General features: G+C 54.3%; 1 protein-coding gene across 1 annotated transcript in view; it reads left to right on the forward strand.

Annotated features, from left to right (window-relative positions):
* Positions 1 to 15,233, forward strand: part of CAPN2 (calpain 2) — a 63,112-nt gene that overhangs the window by 46,075 nt on the left and 1,804 nt on the right. The window contains exons 10-20 of the mRNA XM_079925586.1: positions 1,018 to 1,187; positions 3,396 to 3,407; positions 4,455 to 4,666; positions 5,852 to 5,888; positions 6,815 to 6,880; positions 8,173 to 8,230; positions 10,473 to 10,537; positions 11,791 to 11,859; positions 12,418 to 12,496; positions 13,896 to 14,012; positions 14,276 to 14,334. Coding sequence (XP_079781712.1) covers positions 1,018 to 1,187; positions 3,396 to 3,407; positions 4,455 to 4,666; positions 5,852 to 5,888; positions 6,815 to 6,880; positions 8,173 to 8,230; positions 10,473 to 10,537; positions 11,791 to 11,859; positions 12,418 to 12,496; positions 13,896 to 14,012; positions 14,276 to 14,334 — 944 coding nt within the window. The remainder of the gene's footprint in view (positions 1 to 1,017; positions 1,188 to 3,395; positions 3,408 to 4,454; positions 4,667 to 5,851; positions 5,889 to 6,814; positions 6,881 to 8,172; positions 8,231 to 10,472; positions 10,538 to 11,790; positions 11,860 to 12,417; positions 12,497 to 13,895; positions 14,013 to 14,275; positions 14,335 to 15,233) is intronic.

Here is a 15,233-nt window from a genome sequence, read left to right on the forward strand (position 1 = left end):
GCTTTTAATCCTTCATCTCATGTATGCAGCCACCAAGCAAGTTCCAGAGGTGCTGGGATGGTCCTCTGCCTCAGATAAGACTATGTCTCCTACCCACTAGATCAGGGGTTGGCAGACTCTCTCTTAAGGGCCAGAGAGTTGACCCTTTAGGCTCTGTGGGCCATCTAGTCTCTATGGCAACTATTCAAATGTTGCTGTAGCCCGAAGGCAGCCATACTTAAATGAACAGATATGATGACTGTGTTCTAATAAAACTTTACTTGTAAAAACAGGCAGCCAGCAGCCCATAGAGCCATAGTTGGCCAAACCCTACACTAGATACCTTTATCTCCACAAGTAGAATGTTAGTAGGTAAAGGAAGGAGATCACATTAATTATCCTTAAGATGAATGAATCTCGGCTCCTTCCTGCAAGTTGGTTTTGAAAGTTGGGAGGGCAGAGACACCATGGGAGTGGGCAAGGGGACAGGCCCAGGAGGACAGGGACACAGAACAAGAGGCTGAGACGGGGCACAGGATGTTCCTGGCCCCTGGGTTCATTGAGGGGGGTGCAAACCTAGTCCCGAAGTCCCCCCAGCCAGGCCAGCTGGGCCATCTCTAACCCCCGAGTTAGAGCCTGGTGAGAAGATACCACGGGGAGATATCACAGCTGAGCCAAAGGAGATCTGGGCCTCAGCTCTGACCACCCCGTTCCAGGATGCCTCCAAGCCCAGCCAGCCTGAGGGCGAGCGAGAGAGAACTGCAAAGGGGAGTTTCTAATTTAGGTTCCCGTGAGGTTCAGACAAACCCCCAGCCCTCCACTGCTCATGGCCTGTTGCCACCCGGACGGGCTGCCAGCCAGCCCTGGTCTATGGTTCCTCTGCCCTGCCATACCCCCACCTGCCCATCCTCACCCCTCTCCCAGCAGCCTCCAACCCCTGCGACCAGCGCAGCTTCGTCCCCTCGTCCCCCCATGCACACCTGTTCACGCTGGGCTCCTGCGGTCTGAGTGACTGACCCCCGCCCCTTCTGGCTACAGATACCTTCTGGATGAACCCTCAGTACCTGATCAAGCTGGAGGAGGAGGACGAAGACCAGGAGGATGGGGAGAACGGCTGCACCTTCCTGGTGGGTCTCATCCAGAAGCACCGGCGGCGGCAGAGGAAGATGGGCGAGGACATGCACACCATTGGCTTCGGCATCTATGAGGTATGGGAGGGGCGTCCACAGGGCTGGGGCTCCTCCTTCCCTTCCACCTTGGCTCGTGTCAGCCCCTGCGAGGAAGGCCAACCCCAGAGGCAGACCTGGAGATGGGACCCCAGGCCGGGAGCTTGGCCAAGGAAAAGCAAAGCCATGGGCCAGGCCAGTCCTAAGAGACTCATGCAGGGAGGTCCCTGCAATTGGTCTGGGTCACCAGGAGCCACCGCCCCCCTTCCCCTGCAGCCAGCTTCCGGAGAGTCCCGCTCTTTCAAGTGGCCTCCGTGTCCCTCCTCACTTCCCCCAGGCCTGGCACTCTGGCTGGCCACCAATCTCCAAAGGACAGAACAGATGTAAGGCGAGGACAGAGTGTGCTGGACCATGTCCGGAGCCACTGTGAGGGCAGGAACTGAGCCAGCAGGTCCCGTCCCGCTGGGCAGAGCCCGTGCTCGGGGCAGGGGAGCAGTTGGTCCTCTGCTTCCACCAGGGCTCAGCCGGCTAGAGCCCCGCGCCCAACACAGGCACTCTCACTGCCCCCATGTCCTTTCATTCCGAACCAACTGACCCAACACGCTGGGCCTGGTCCCTTCCCCTCTCCCTTCTCCCGCACAGAGAAGAGCTGCTCCTGGCCTGGGGTGAGCAGTGGGAGAAGCGGGGTGCAAGGAAGACTTCAGAGCCGCTCAAGTGGGGTGCACTTTGGTGTGATGGGCGGGCCGCAGTGATGTGCTGGAACCGGCCCACTCTTCCCAGCCTGACATTCAGTGAGGTCACGTGGGCAGCCTGAAGACAGCCACGGCAGGGAGGGGGCAGTATGTACAGCATGGACATTAGCAAATACTACACATCAGGTCTCCCACCGAACCCTGAGAGCCGGGCTCCCAGCACGGCGCGTAGGAGTCAGACACAGTGTCGGGGAGAAGGCTGTCTGCTCACTTCACCCAGCAGGGAAACGCGGCTGCCGCCCGTGGGGCGACGATCTGCCTGCTCACCCACCAACAGGTGGAGCTGGGCAGGCACCATCATTTCTAAAAATGCACATAAGGGCTTCCCTGGTGGCGCAGTGGTTGAGAGTCTGTCTGCCGATGCAGGGGACACGAGTTCGTGCCCCGATCCGGGAAGATCCCACGTGCCGCGGAGCGGCTGGGCCCGTGAGCCATTCCGCTGAGCCTGCGCGTCTGGAGCCTGTGCTCCGCAACGGGAGAGGCCAAAACTGAGAGGCCTGTGTACCGCAAAAAAAAAAAAAAAAAAAAAAAGCACATAATTCCAAGCTTCTCAGTCTCTGAAGTAGGAGCTGAGGACTTCAGATCTAGGACAGAATAGCTGCAAGAAAAATGCAGACTGAATTGTGACACACAGCCCGGACTTGGAAATCCAGCCATGGGCTTTCAGAGCCAAGAAGCACCTGTCCCATTTTAGAGATAAGGAAACTGAGGCCAGAGAAGGGAAGCGACTTGCTTGAGGAAATACAGATGGATGTGGCTGGCAGCAGCTTCGAACCAGCACCTGCTGGCCCCCAGCCCCGGGGGGCAGCTGTGTCCCTGTGCTGCTTCCTCCAGCCCTGCTTTCCCTGGTGGCGAGGGTGGGGTGTGGGCTTTGCTACAGGCAGCTGGGTGACCTCAGCCAGGTCAGCCAGGTCACTTCACAGCTCCAGGCCTCGGTTTCTTGCTCTATAAGTTAAGCACGGTGCTAAGGGCTCATGTACATTATCGCTGGCTCATAAGATTTTTTTTTTTTAAGGGAATTCCTTTATTTTTATTTTTTACTTATTTATTTGTGGCTGTGTTGGGTCTTCGTTTCTGTGCAAGGGCTTTCTCTAGTTGCGGCATGCGGGGGCCACTCTTCATCGCGGTGCGCGGGCCTCTCACTGCTGTGGCCTCTCCCGTTGCGGAGCACAGGCTCCGGACACGCAGGCTCAGCGGCCATGGCTCACGGGCCCAGCCGCTCCGCGGCATGTGGGATCTTCCCGGACCAGGGCTCGAACACCGTGTCCCCTGCATCGGCAGGCGGACTCCCGACCACTGCGCCACCAGGGAAGCCCAAGATTTTTTTTAAAATGTGGGAATACGTTGCGTTCCTTGGGAAATAATTACTGGGTTGACTTAGTTCCTATTGGTAAAGCTACAGAGAAAGGGGGGTAGCAAAGGAGACCATCTCAGTGGTGACATTTCTTTCTGGAGCTTTTCCAGAGTCTGAATTCAGCGTGTTCTCCTTTATTTGCAGATTCCAGAGGAGGTACGTCTGGCTCACGTCAGCCGCTGTCCCTGCGGGCTCAGGTTCACCAACAAGGAAGAGGCTTAGACTGCTGGCTCGGGGGTCTTGTGAAGCCTGGGCAGGGGCTGGTGGCGATGAAGGATGAGTCCCCAGCCCCTCTGGGCTGCAGTGAGGTTGCTCAGGTCCTAGATCCCAGGGTCTAAGCACAGGGTAAGGCAGCTGGGGCAGTTGCCACGGGGCATGCTGTCTCCCCAGACCTGGCAAAGCCGCTGCACACATTGAGTCCCGGGTGGAGGGTCCGTGGTCCAGGGGCTGCAGGAGACTCTTCCTGGAGTCCTGTAGTGCTCTTAAAACAGGCCTAAAGGGAAATGATGAGCCCTGCAGTGGTATTATAAGATGGGGGAGCACAGAAAGAGGCCCGGACCCCATTCCCAGCTCTGCCATTTGCAAGCTGTGTGACCTTGAGCAATTAACCTGTCCTCTCTGGACTTCAGTTTCTTCGTCAGTAAAACTGGTCAACCATCCACCTTGCCAGACTATTGGGATGTGCGGTGATACGTGAGAGCACTTAGTAGGCCCACAGTTAGGCTTAACCGAGCTGGTGAGACACAGTCGCAGTGTGTGTTTTTAAAGGCAACAGTTATTCAAGTCGACACACAGGACAGGGCAGTTGGTGGCGTGCTGGGCCTTTGTGGATGCCGTGGTCAGACTGACACCCCACATTTGAGAGCTGCGCCCCCTCCTCGCCGCGGTCCTGGCTGCTTGCGTCAGTGTGTCTCTACCACACAGAACTGAGTGGATCCCGGCCGAGGGCACTTTAATGCCCCTGAGTCGTAAGGGGAAGGCTGAGGACCTCTGTCCGAGTGGAGAGGTGGGGCATCTGAAGACAGGGGGTGAATGTGGGTCTCCTGATATGTGTGCCTCTGAGCTCGTGCTTGGGGTAGAAAGTTAGCTTTTCATCTAAGATGATGCAGAGTTGTCGCCGTGAGCCTCTTGTCTCGAGTGGAGAGGACAGTGCTTGGAGCCCTTTCCACCCTCCACTCCCTCTTGCTCCTGTTTCTTCACCAGTTGACAGGACAGAACAACGTCCACCTCAGCAAGAGCTTCTTCCTGACGCACCGAGCGAGGGAGCGGTCGGACACCTTCATCAACCTGCGGGAGGTGCTCAACCGCTTCAAGCTGCCCCCGGGGGAGTACATCCTGGTGCCGTCCACCTTCGAGCCCAACAAGGACGGGGACTTCTGCATCCGGGTCTTTTCCGAGAAGAAGGCTGACTACCAGTAGGTCGTTCAGCCCTCCTCGTCCCCACGCCTTGTTCCTGCCCCGCCTGGACCCCCGCGTCAGCTTCTTTTTCTGTAGTACCCACCCGCGTCGAAGGCTTAGCGTGAGGACTTGAGGTATCGAAGAACGTTAGTGCTGTCCTCGGGTCAGCAAAGAAAATAGACACTCGGGATCTTTCTGATGAGAAAGGGATGGTTGTAGAGCAAATTGCAAATGCCTGTCATTTGGGGCAGTGCTGGTAGAATCCCTGCGTCCCCAGCCCACCAGCCTGGCAGAGCCGAGGGTCTAAGTGCCAATCCCAGCGGTCCCTCAGATGTCTCCAGGCGCTCCCCCGTCCTCACTGGAGCCCCGCCGTTCAGGGACCATTTTTGGCTCAATTCACAATGGCTGCTGGCTTAACCGTGTCTGTTCAGCTGGGCCCTTGACTGCGTGAGATGTAATCAGCCTTGGGCAACTTAAGCACAAGATTTACTGGAAGGCCCTGGAGACCCTCTAGAACTGATAGGAGGCTGGACGCCAGAGGACCAGGGTGTGGGAAGAGGGGGTGTGGCAGCTGCCATGTCCCCCTCTGACCTTGGGCCACATGCTCAGATCCATGTGGGATGGAGGGGGGCGGGCAGTGAGCGGGAGGGGCAGGGATCGCCAGGCTCCAAGACCATGCACAGCAGAGAAGGAATTTCCCTCTCTGTGGAGCAGAAGGACCCAGCCCTGCACACAGGACTGTGTGTGGGATAAACTAGCCAGGGCCTGAGCTTCAGCTGAAATCTCACCCAGGCCTCCCTGCCTTCTCCCACCCTCGGCAGAGCAAGTAGGCAGCAGGGTACACTGCAGGATTCTCCGTGTGAAGATTTATGACGGCAAAGGGCGTTTCAGAGGGAGCCTAAAAGCTGTCCCTCCAGGCCAGAGCGCCAGCACCGTAGAGCCTGGGAAGCCTGTGCTCTTCGATGAAGATTGAAAACTAGCAAACAAAACAGTCTGACTCTCAAGTTGTTTTAGCCAGGACACTTCCTTGGATCATCTCTAACTGTAATTTCTACTGTAGGGGATGTGTTGTCACAGAAACTTGGGATGCAGAAAAAACCCCTGTGCCCACCCCATGCTGGGTTTAACGGCGCAGTTTCATTTTAGCCGGGATTTCTGCAACGCTCCCTTTTCAGTGACACGTAGTTTCCTTCTGTTTCCAGAGTTGTTGACGACGAAATCGAGGCCAACCTTGAAGAGGTACCGTACTGTTTGAGCTTCACCCGCTCTGTCCTGAACAACCCAGGAGCGGTGGAGCAGAAAATAACCCCAAGGGTTCAGGAGGCCCCTAGGATTTCACGAGCAGAGCTTGAAACTAGGGTGCAGCCCTGGCCTGGGAGTCCGAGAGCGCCTCCTGCACCGGCTGTGGCCGCTGCGTGGGGCTGGACGGTCCCCTGGATGTAGCCCACACGCACGGGGTGCCTGGAGGATGGGACACCAGGCTGCTCTGAGCAGTGGGCGGTCTTGTCACTCCCCTTTCTGGCCCTCAGTTTTCTCATCAACAAAATGGAAACGTTGCATGACAAGATTTCTCAGGTTCCCTAGAGTTCTGGGAGTTGTGATTCAGTGGTAAATCCTGAGGGCTTTAAGGACTGCAACTCAGGAATTCCAGACCCAACCTAAGCGTCCAGAGTTGAGGAAGGATAGCACACAGATGGGAAGGAGCGCTCTTCCCCCTGTCCTGGTGCCCGCAGCGGCCTGATGATGGTTATTCCTCAGCTGCTGAAGCTCCGTGTACTCAGTGAGACATGGAGCCATTTCCAAGGGCCTCACGGCTGTGCTCTCGCCACGTTCAGAGTCGTTCGAGACCCCGCCAGCTCGTCTTTACACTTCTGAGTCCCCATTACTTAGATCATAAAAGGCCGTTTTGGTGGAATGTTGGAGAAGACGCCTATGTGAGAAATTAGAGTGTAACTCCTTCCCACATAGTTTATAGTCCCTCTTATGTGTTTTAACTGGAAAAAAAACTCCTTCCTCACACTGTCCTTTGTCTCAATCCCGGTAACTTTAGAATTCAGGCCTGAGAGAGGGAGAGAGGGTAACTGAGGTGGCGGGGGAGGCCACCTCGGAAGGGAGAGCAGGCGCCCGCTGGTCACTGCGTCTCACTTCTGTGCCTCACCTTCCAGATTGATGTCAGCGAGGACGACATCGATGATGGATTCAGGAGGCTGTTTGCCCAGTTGGCAGGAGAGGTAAGTGCTCCCCAAACCTCTGTGCTGTGCGCCCTGCTTGACGCAAAGGAAGAGACCATCTTTGCCCTCAAGGAGACTTCAGTCTAAGGGGGGGAAAGGAAACAAACTGAACAAAAAGCAAAGAGGAATTACAAACATAACTGGGATTTCCGCTCAGATTCCTTACCCAAGGCCTCCCCAGGGCCTCTGCACGTCAGTCGCCAGGGGCTTCTGCTGTCGGGGGTCGGCTCTGGCTGTGATCCTCCTGCCTGAGGACTCTGGGCCTCTCCTTGTGGCTGTTTTGTTTGCTCTGTGCCACTGCAGCTGAGACGTGGAACTCAGCCCCTTCTCTTTGATTGCCACGAAAATATTTGGGGACTTGGAGGGTTTTCAGTCTCAAGGATGCAAGCAACAGAGAGAGTGTCAGCCTTCCTTGTCCTTAAAAAAGAAATCCCTCAGGCATCTAGGCTTCCGTCCGCTACAAAGTTAGCAGGCCTCTTCCTCCAACGACTCCAAACAAAGTCATTCTCCTCCATATATGGAGCACACTAGCTCTCTCGAGTGTCCACCATCGGCTTACCTGGGCCTCCTCATCAGAGTTGAAGCAGGTGCCACCTGCCCCATGCCTCCGCCCGCCTGTCTGCCTCCCTCCCTCCCTCCTGGTTTCTAAGGGAAGGGGCATCGTAGAGACATACTTCCCCACTGATTGAAACACACATGCACACACACACACCCCAAGAACGCACAATGTCAGTCTTGGTCTTAAATAATGGGGCATGTCCCCCAGTTACACAATATGTGTAAGTGAACAGAGGTACCCGCACCACTTCTGAGGAGCTGTGACATCAAGGGCCACAGAAAAAGTGCTGGGCCAATTCTTGGAGACAGCCGGTCCCAGCCAGCTTTGCAGGAAGCCAGATCTGGGTTTTAAAGGGAGAGGAAGGCATGCTGGGTGCGAGGAAGGGTATAGAGAACTGAGTCAAAAGACCACAAACATGGGTAGAATGGAGAATTTATTCTTCATATTCTCTACAGCAGAGCAATGGCGAACGAACTCTGCCTGGAGCACGCTGTGCATTACAACACTATCAGAAACTTGGGCTGTGGCTGTGCTCCTTGTGCGGCCTGGGGGGTGGTGGCAGCAGCGTATCCCGGGGACTTGTTAGAAATGCACGCCCACAGACCCCTCCCCGCCCCAGCTCTAATGCACCTCACGGGCTCAGCCAGAGTGGACACCCGTTACACGTCCGCTGCTCCGCGCTTCACGCAGCCCCAAGGGAGCCAATAATGACGCTCTGGTTGCATTTCCGCAGGATGCAGAGATCTCTGCCTTTGAGTTGCAGACAATCCTGAGAAGAGTTCTGGCAAGGCGTAAGTACCCACCCCTCGCACATCCCTCATCCTGCTTCTGCAACGTGAGGGGACACGGTGACCCTTCCCCTTCCCCGGCTCAGCAGCTGTGGCTGAACCGTCACCCCCACTCCTGCTTAAACGCCACCGTCACCACCAAGGAACCGGATGAAGGAGGTTCTCCCCGATGTGATAAAAAAGGGCGGAGGTTTCTGGAGTCTAGAGGTCAATGATCACATCCGGGTTTCCACCACTTACTAGCTCTGTTAGATAATCTCCCTGACTCTTGCTTCCTTATCTGCAAAATAGGCATATTATTACTTAACCTCTTCAGAGTGGTTGAATGTCTTAAGTGAGATGATGTGTAGGAACAAAGCCTGGGCTCCGTATATACGGTGACTCTTATGATGATTAATTGCTAAGAAAAAGCGTGATGGGAGCCAGAAAGCATCCCCTCCCTGGATTCCTGGCCGTATTTAGTGGGGAACCACTGACAGAGTGACGACAGCTCACTGATGAGCCAGAATGGAAAAATAAGGGGTCCGTCTTCCACTCCAGCTAAGGGGGTGGCATTAAAAAGGCTCATCTCCCAAATGTGTGTTTAAGGGAGCCTGGTCGAGCCAGTTCTTGATGGGAGAAATGTCACTTCCGTTGAGCCAGTGGGCCAGGCAAGTGGCTTCAAGGCTCCAGAAGTGACGGCCCTCAGCCCAGGCCGATGGGCGTCTATACAGAACGGACAGAACTGGGTGGAGACTTGAGAAGGAGCTGGAGAGCCATGGTCCTCACACACCTTTTCAGGTGAAACTGTTTCTTAAGCAAAAAATATCAAAGGATGGACCGTCCACCTCCCCAGTGTTGATCACCGCTGCAGGGGGTGGGGAGAAAGCACCCACACACACTGCTCTTCTCCCCCTCGAGTTAGCACCAGAACTGTGCTGCTGTGATAAGACAGCAGTCCACTGAGCAGGGGTCTGTACGGTATCAGGAGTTCTCAGCCTGGATCCGAAACCAGAGCGTATGTCGTTAGGGCTGAGCGTCAGCCTGGGATCGTCTCCAGAAGTCCCGTGGACATCACTCTGGCCCAACCCCAAGAGATAAAAATCCTCCTCTTGAAGCCAAAGAAGGATCCAGGCCAGTGGGGTCTTCCATCACAGTGCACGTGAACGACACGCATGTGGTCCCTCACAGGAACCACGTGTGACCGATCCATGCCCGGGGGCCTCCAAACAAAAGGCTGCCTTTGAGCTTCTTCGCAGAGCTGCAGCCAGGGGGTCCAGCGGCCAGGGTGGGGCTTCCCCAAGGCGGACCCTGGTCCTCGGCGCCCCTCCTCCAATCTGGGGGTGATGAGAAGATGGTGTTTACCCTCGAGGCCACCAGGCACGAGTGAGGTCACAGCCTGTTAAGCTGTGTGGTTGTCATGAACCCAGGGACACTGAGCCCCATTGTTTCTGCACAGATGCGGGGAGGGGGAGGGGAGGGATCGGGCCACGCTGGGATTCTGCTGCTGCTTGTTGGGGGCGCGGCAGTAGCCTCACCCGAGCCCCGGAGCTCGGTACCCTTCCCCGCTCCACACCCAGTGACGACTCCTGCCCGAGGGCCCCAGGCACAGCCCACACCCACACCCCAGACGGGGTCAGAGCCCAGAACAGCAGCTCTGAGACAGGTTACGTCCTAACCTTCCACAAGGACATGATGAAAAGGGTGGGCTCCCCTGAAGGCTGTGGGAACAGACTCACATCTGTGACAAGGCTCTCACGCCACCTGTCGACCACCAACTAGATGGGACTCAACCAGTGAGTGACTCGCCTAGGAGAGCACAGGCTGCGGACAGGCTCTGGCCCTCTGGCTAACCCAGCTGGGGACACAGAGGTCCCCTGAATGCCTGCAGACAGGCAGTTAAGTAAACCTCTTCCTCTCTCAGGGCCCTGCCTAGAATAAACAGGTGGGGCCCCCGCTCTCTCCACAGGTGACTGCATCTTATGAACACTTCAAGGCCCAGACTCTTAGCATTCTCTTACTTATTTAAAAAGCACTTTATAACTCCGTATGCCCATGGCCAATATACAGAGAAGTCAGGCAGATGTCACACAGCCTCTGCACTGTCCCAGTATGGTGGCCACCTGCCTCGTGCAGCTATTTAAAACAATTTAAGTGGCTCCCACATGGGAGGGTGCAGATACGGAATATTCTGCGATCGTAGAAGGTTGTATTGGACAGTACTGCTCTAGAAGATGTTCCTGTCACACTTATTTTTGTCTCCTAGGCCAAGATATCAAGTCAGACGGCTTCAGCATAGAGACCTGCAAAATCATGGTTGACATGCTCGATGTATCCTTTAATGGGCCCCGCAGGACAGAGGCTGGGAGAGTTTGAAACTTCACTCCGGGAAGATACAAACACAGGCCTCCTCCCCTGCACAGCGGCCAGCTGTCCCTACTGGCTGAGGCGTAGGACCGTTGTCAGCGCTGACCTCCCTTAGTAGGGAATTCGAGGGACTTCAGCTGAGGGAATGTGAGATGCCACAGGCGGAGGGGTTCCTGCAGGGAATTCCTGACAGCATGCCCGCTGTTCTCTGCCCAGCGCAGCTTGGATGTGTTACCTCTAGGGAAATAGTCCCTAAACCATGATACTTTTTTTTTTTTTTTTTTGGCTGTGTTGGGTCTTCGTTGCTGCGCGCGGGCTTTCTCTAGTTGCGGCGAGCAGGGGCTACTCTTCGTTGCGGTGCACGGGCTTCTCATTGCAATGATTCTTCTGGGCTATAGGCGCGCGGGCTTCAGCAGTTGTGGCACGTGGGCTCAGTAGTTGTGGCTCGCGGGCTCTAGGCACACGGGCTCGGTAGTTGTGGCGCACAGGCTTAGTTGCTCTGCGGCATGTGGGATCTTCCCGGACCGGGGTTCGAACCCGTGTCCCCTGCATTGGCAGATGGATTCTTAACCACTGTGCCACCAGAGAAGTCCCTACCATGATACTTCCAATGTGAATGCTTTCCCCAGTCATGATTTTCTTCCTGATTCATAAGATAGGGGCCCACCCTCCAAGAGCACTCTCCTTCCTCTTGCTCTGGCTCCTTCCCAGGCCACCACCCGGCCCTGAGGCCGACTCATCATCCCTCTGCTGTCCCTGCTGCTTACTGAGAGGCGCTGGGCAAGGATGGCCTGGATGGCTTAAGCTTCTATGAAGTTTCGTCTGGTGGGCTCATGGCACCTGCTGTGTAGCTCCCCTCACAGAAGGCCTCTTAGAAATAATGATACTCCCTAAATGGGCAAGGGCGCAGCCATTAGAAGCCATCTGAAGCCTCTGCATATCCTCCAACAGCTCCTTCTTAGCAGGAACTGGGGCCAGCTGCATAGCACCCCCAGACCCATCAGCACACAGTGTCGGGGAACCAGCAGGTCTCTATTGGGCCCTTCCACCAGCCCTCAGATGGAGGTCTAGCCAGTGTGAAGAGCAGGAAAAGGGTCCTTCTGCGAGAGCTTCTCGTGATTGAACTGTGGTTACCAGATGCTCCAGGGGAGAGGACAAACCAGGTGCCACGGCCCACGTGAACCCAGACTCTGGGAGCTTTCCTTAACTGCAGGCAGTCGGATGGGAGTGGCAAGCTGGGTCTGAAGGAGTTCTACATTCTTTGGACCAAGATTCAGAAATACCAAGTGAGAGCCCAGGAGGGCCGGGCGGCAGGGGCGGTGGGTCTGTGTGGGCAACGCGCCATGCACGTACTTTTGGACGCGGCAGCTCTTTAGGATGGTGGAGGAGCATCTCCAAGCAGAGGGGATTGTACTCATAACGGAGCTCAGAATGGGTGAAGACAGGGCTGGGCAAATGCAAACAGGAAAAACAAAGACTTCGCAAGTGACGTGGTTTACTCCCTGCCTTACTGACCGGAAACGGGGTCATCTAAAAGCCACCATCAAGTGTCCTGAAAAGGCCATGTAGCCGCTTGTAGTTGGGGTTTTTGACAGCTAAAGTACAAAAATTACAGAGGATAATAACAGGGGCTCGTGTAGTTGGCTAGGTGATTTGATGGGCGTATTTATAAACTAGCTCATGGAGAGGCAAAGTACTCTTTAAGGCAGAAACATGGGTGATGCTTCCAAGGCCACACTAGAGGCATGGAGCTGGAAGAACTTCAGCCCCGCTTAGCACACAGCACAGAGAGGTAACTTGCCACCTTCTGGGTCATGGTTTTCTAACTATTTTGCGTGTTTCAGAAAATTTACCGGGAGATCGACGTGGACAGGTCCGGAACCATGAACTCCTATGAGATGCGGAAAGCATTAGAAGAAGCAGGTAACACTTCCTAACTGTATTTTCTTTCTTTTATCTGTAGAATATGTGAAAACTTATTCTATACGATACAAAGTTTGGTAAGCTATGAAATAGAGTAGGTGCTGGTTCAGTACAAACACATCCTTTTCATTCGCCTTTTAAAGACTAATTGGTAAAATGAAATGGAGTCCAGGACGCTCTGCCCTCTAAGCCGTCTGGAATCTCAGTTTCCCTCCAAGGGCCCCAGCGGGTCGCAGGCAAAGCCAGTTTTCAGCACACCCACACACCCTGCCCTCGTCCGTTCAGGTGCAGGGCTGGTCAGGCAGAAGTGCGATGTCCAGTTCCACCCTTGGGTGAGTCCTTAGCAGCACGTGATGTCAGTAAAAGGGACACCAGCTGTGGGAGACCAGCAGAGTGGGAGACTGGTGTGCTTAGGGGACAAATATGACAGTATGAGGTTGTCCATTCGTTGGGATGTAATGCTGCAGCAGAGACCCCAAATAAGTGGTTTAAACAAGATACACCTTCCTCTCACATAACGATTCAAGCTCAAGCCATCCAAGGCCAGATGGTGTCTCCTGCTGTCAGGGACCCAGGCTCCTTCTCTCATACTGTGTCACCAGCCCTTAGATCGTCACCCGTATCTGTAGGACGGGGACGGCTTGTCACCAAAACCACGTTCTAGCAGTGGGCTGACAGAAGGAGGGAAAGAGGGGGTCCTTGCCTTCAAGGGCACATGTCACTCTGTACACAAATCCCAGTGCCAGGACTTAGTCACAAGGCTTCAGAGGGCTGCCAGGGAAGCTGGGAAAGGCAGCCTTGATTCTAGGCAGCCATGGCCTGTTAAAAATTCTACAACTATGGAAAAAGGGAGAATTCATATTAGTTTAGCATGAACAGTTTCTGCCACATACATCCAGGAAGAATCTAGTCTCCAAGGTGATTCAGAGAGAGACAGACAGAAAAGGAGATAGGATCGATAGCATGAAATAGCCTGACCATGAAAGTAGGAACAGGCAAGGAAAGTCTTACGTGTTAGTAAGGAGACGGGACTTCCTGATGGTCCAGTAGGTAAGACTCCGCGCTCCCAATGCAGGGGGTCTGGGTTCGATCCCTGTTCGGGGAACCAGATCTCACACGCATGCCGCAACTAAGACCCGGCACAGCCTAAATAAATAATATATAAATATTAAAATGCAAAAAAAAACCAAAAAGGAGAGAGGCAGGGTGGAGGTGAACAGTGTGGAAACAGAAGCAATGGCAGAAGGCACTGGCTTTGCAAAATAAAAAGTCTCACAGCAGAGCAGCCAGGGGACCAAAGCCATCATAACTCTCATCTTCCGGGTCCAGAGCCCATGAACAGAGCCCCAGGGTGCAGTCGAACACTTGGCAATTGGTCTGCATGTCCATTTAACTGCAGGTTTCAAGATGCCCTGTCAGCTCCACCAAGTCATCGTTGCTCGGTTCGCAGATGACCAGCTCGTCATCGATTTTGACAATTTTGTTAGGTGTTTGGTTCGACTGGAAACACTATTCAGTAAGTGCCCACTTGGGTAAAGGCCCATTTCAGTTCTCTCGGTACGAAAGCAGCCTGCCTTTCCCCACGGGTGAAACCATCCTCACGGGTGAGCCAGAGACGTGTCTGTCCAGTTGAGAATGAAAATCCTTCTTTAATTTGGGGACAGAGGGAAGGAATCGTAACTTGTGTCATTCAGTGAACTCAGCTGCCAGGCTGGGGAAAAGGATACTGTGACCTCTGTTGCAGCTCACTTATATGACATCCTGTTTCTGCCTCCACAGGGATATTTAAGCGGCTGGACCCCGAGGATACTGGTATGATCCAGCTTGACCTTATCTCTGTAAGTCAGCAGCTTCCCAGCCCCTACTCCTAGGGGACGGAGGGGAGAAGGGCTGCAACTTGGGCGACAGAGATCTGTGGCTTTTGGTCTGTCAGGGTCAGGCTGTAAATTGTTGTAAGATCCCACAGTGCACCTCTACTGGCAGTCATTTCCCAACTACCGATTGGTTCTCGAGTCCAAGAAAACACACCTGGTCCCTCCTCCCAGAAGCTTTGCCTTGAGAATAGCACAAGGTTAAAAGAAGAAGAGGGTGGCTGCAGAATCCCTCTTAGAAAAATGACCTGCTAATTCGCATGCATGGGAGAAGATGCTTATTATGCAAAGAAACCCTGTGGATGAAATGTAAGTGGGTCTTGGGAAGAGCTGTCATTCTTAGATCTACTTAAAATACTTTCTGCACAAATTACTCTTCTCTACTTCCTCCACCTTTAAAATAAAATAACAATAGTAGATAAGCTTACCATATATAATGATTGTGCTCATGTGTCTGGAACCCCAGCAATGGGCACCTCTGAAACGATCACTCGAAATTCAGTTGGCATGCCAATTCCACAGAAAGCAAAGCGCAAAAATGTTCTCTTGTCATCCGAAGACAGAAAGTTCTCTCACTTCAAAGAAGGAAGCCAGCTGGGCTTACTTTTCATCCTTGCCCGGCTCCAGCTTGCATTTCCTCTGTCCAAGGGGGAACTGAGCTTAGAGCAACACAGGCTACAGAGACTGGGGTTGGGTGGCCAGTGCTGGGTAGGAATGACCAAGTCCCAGGGACCAGAGAGGAGCAGAGTGGTAAGAAGGACGAGGGTGAGGGACTGGCGCCGCCTTCCATTGAATTTCGAACTCTGGAGGAAGCCAGCAACTAAATAGCTCTTTCACTCTGGTATCAATGCATTTTAAAGTAACGC

This window comes from Stenella coeruleoalba (genome assembly GCF_951394435.1).
Source record: "Stenella coeruleoalba genome assembly, chromosome: 1".
Lineage (NCBI taxonomy): Eukaryota > Metazoa > Chordata > Mammalia > Artiodactyla > Delphinidae > Stenella > Stenella coeruleoalba.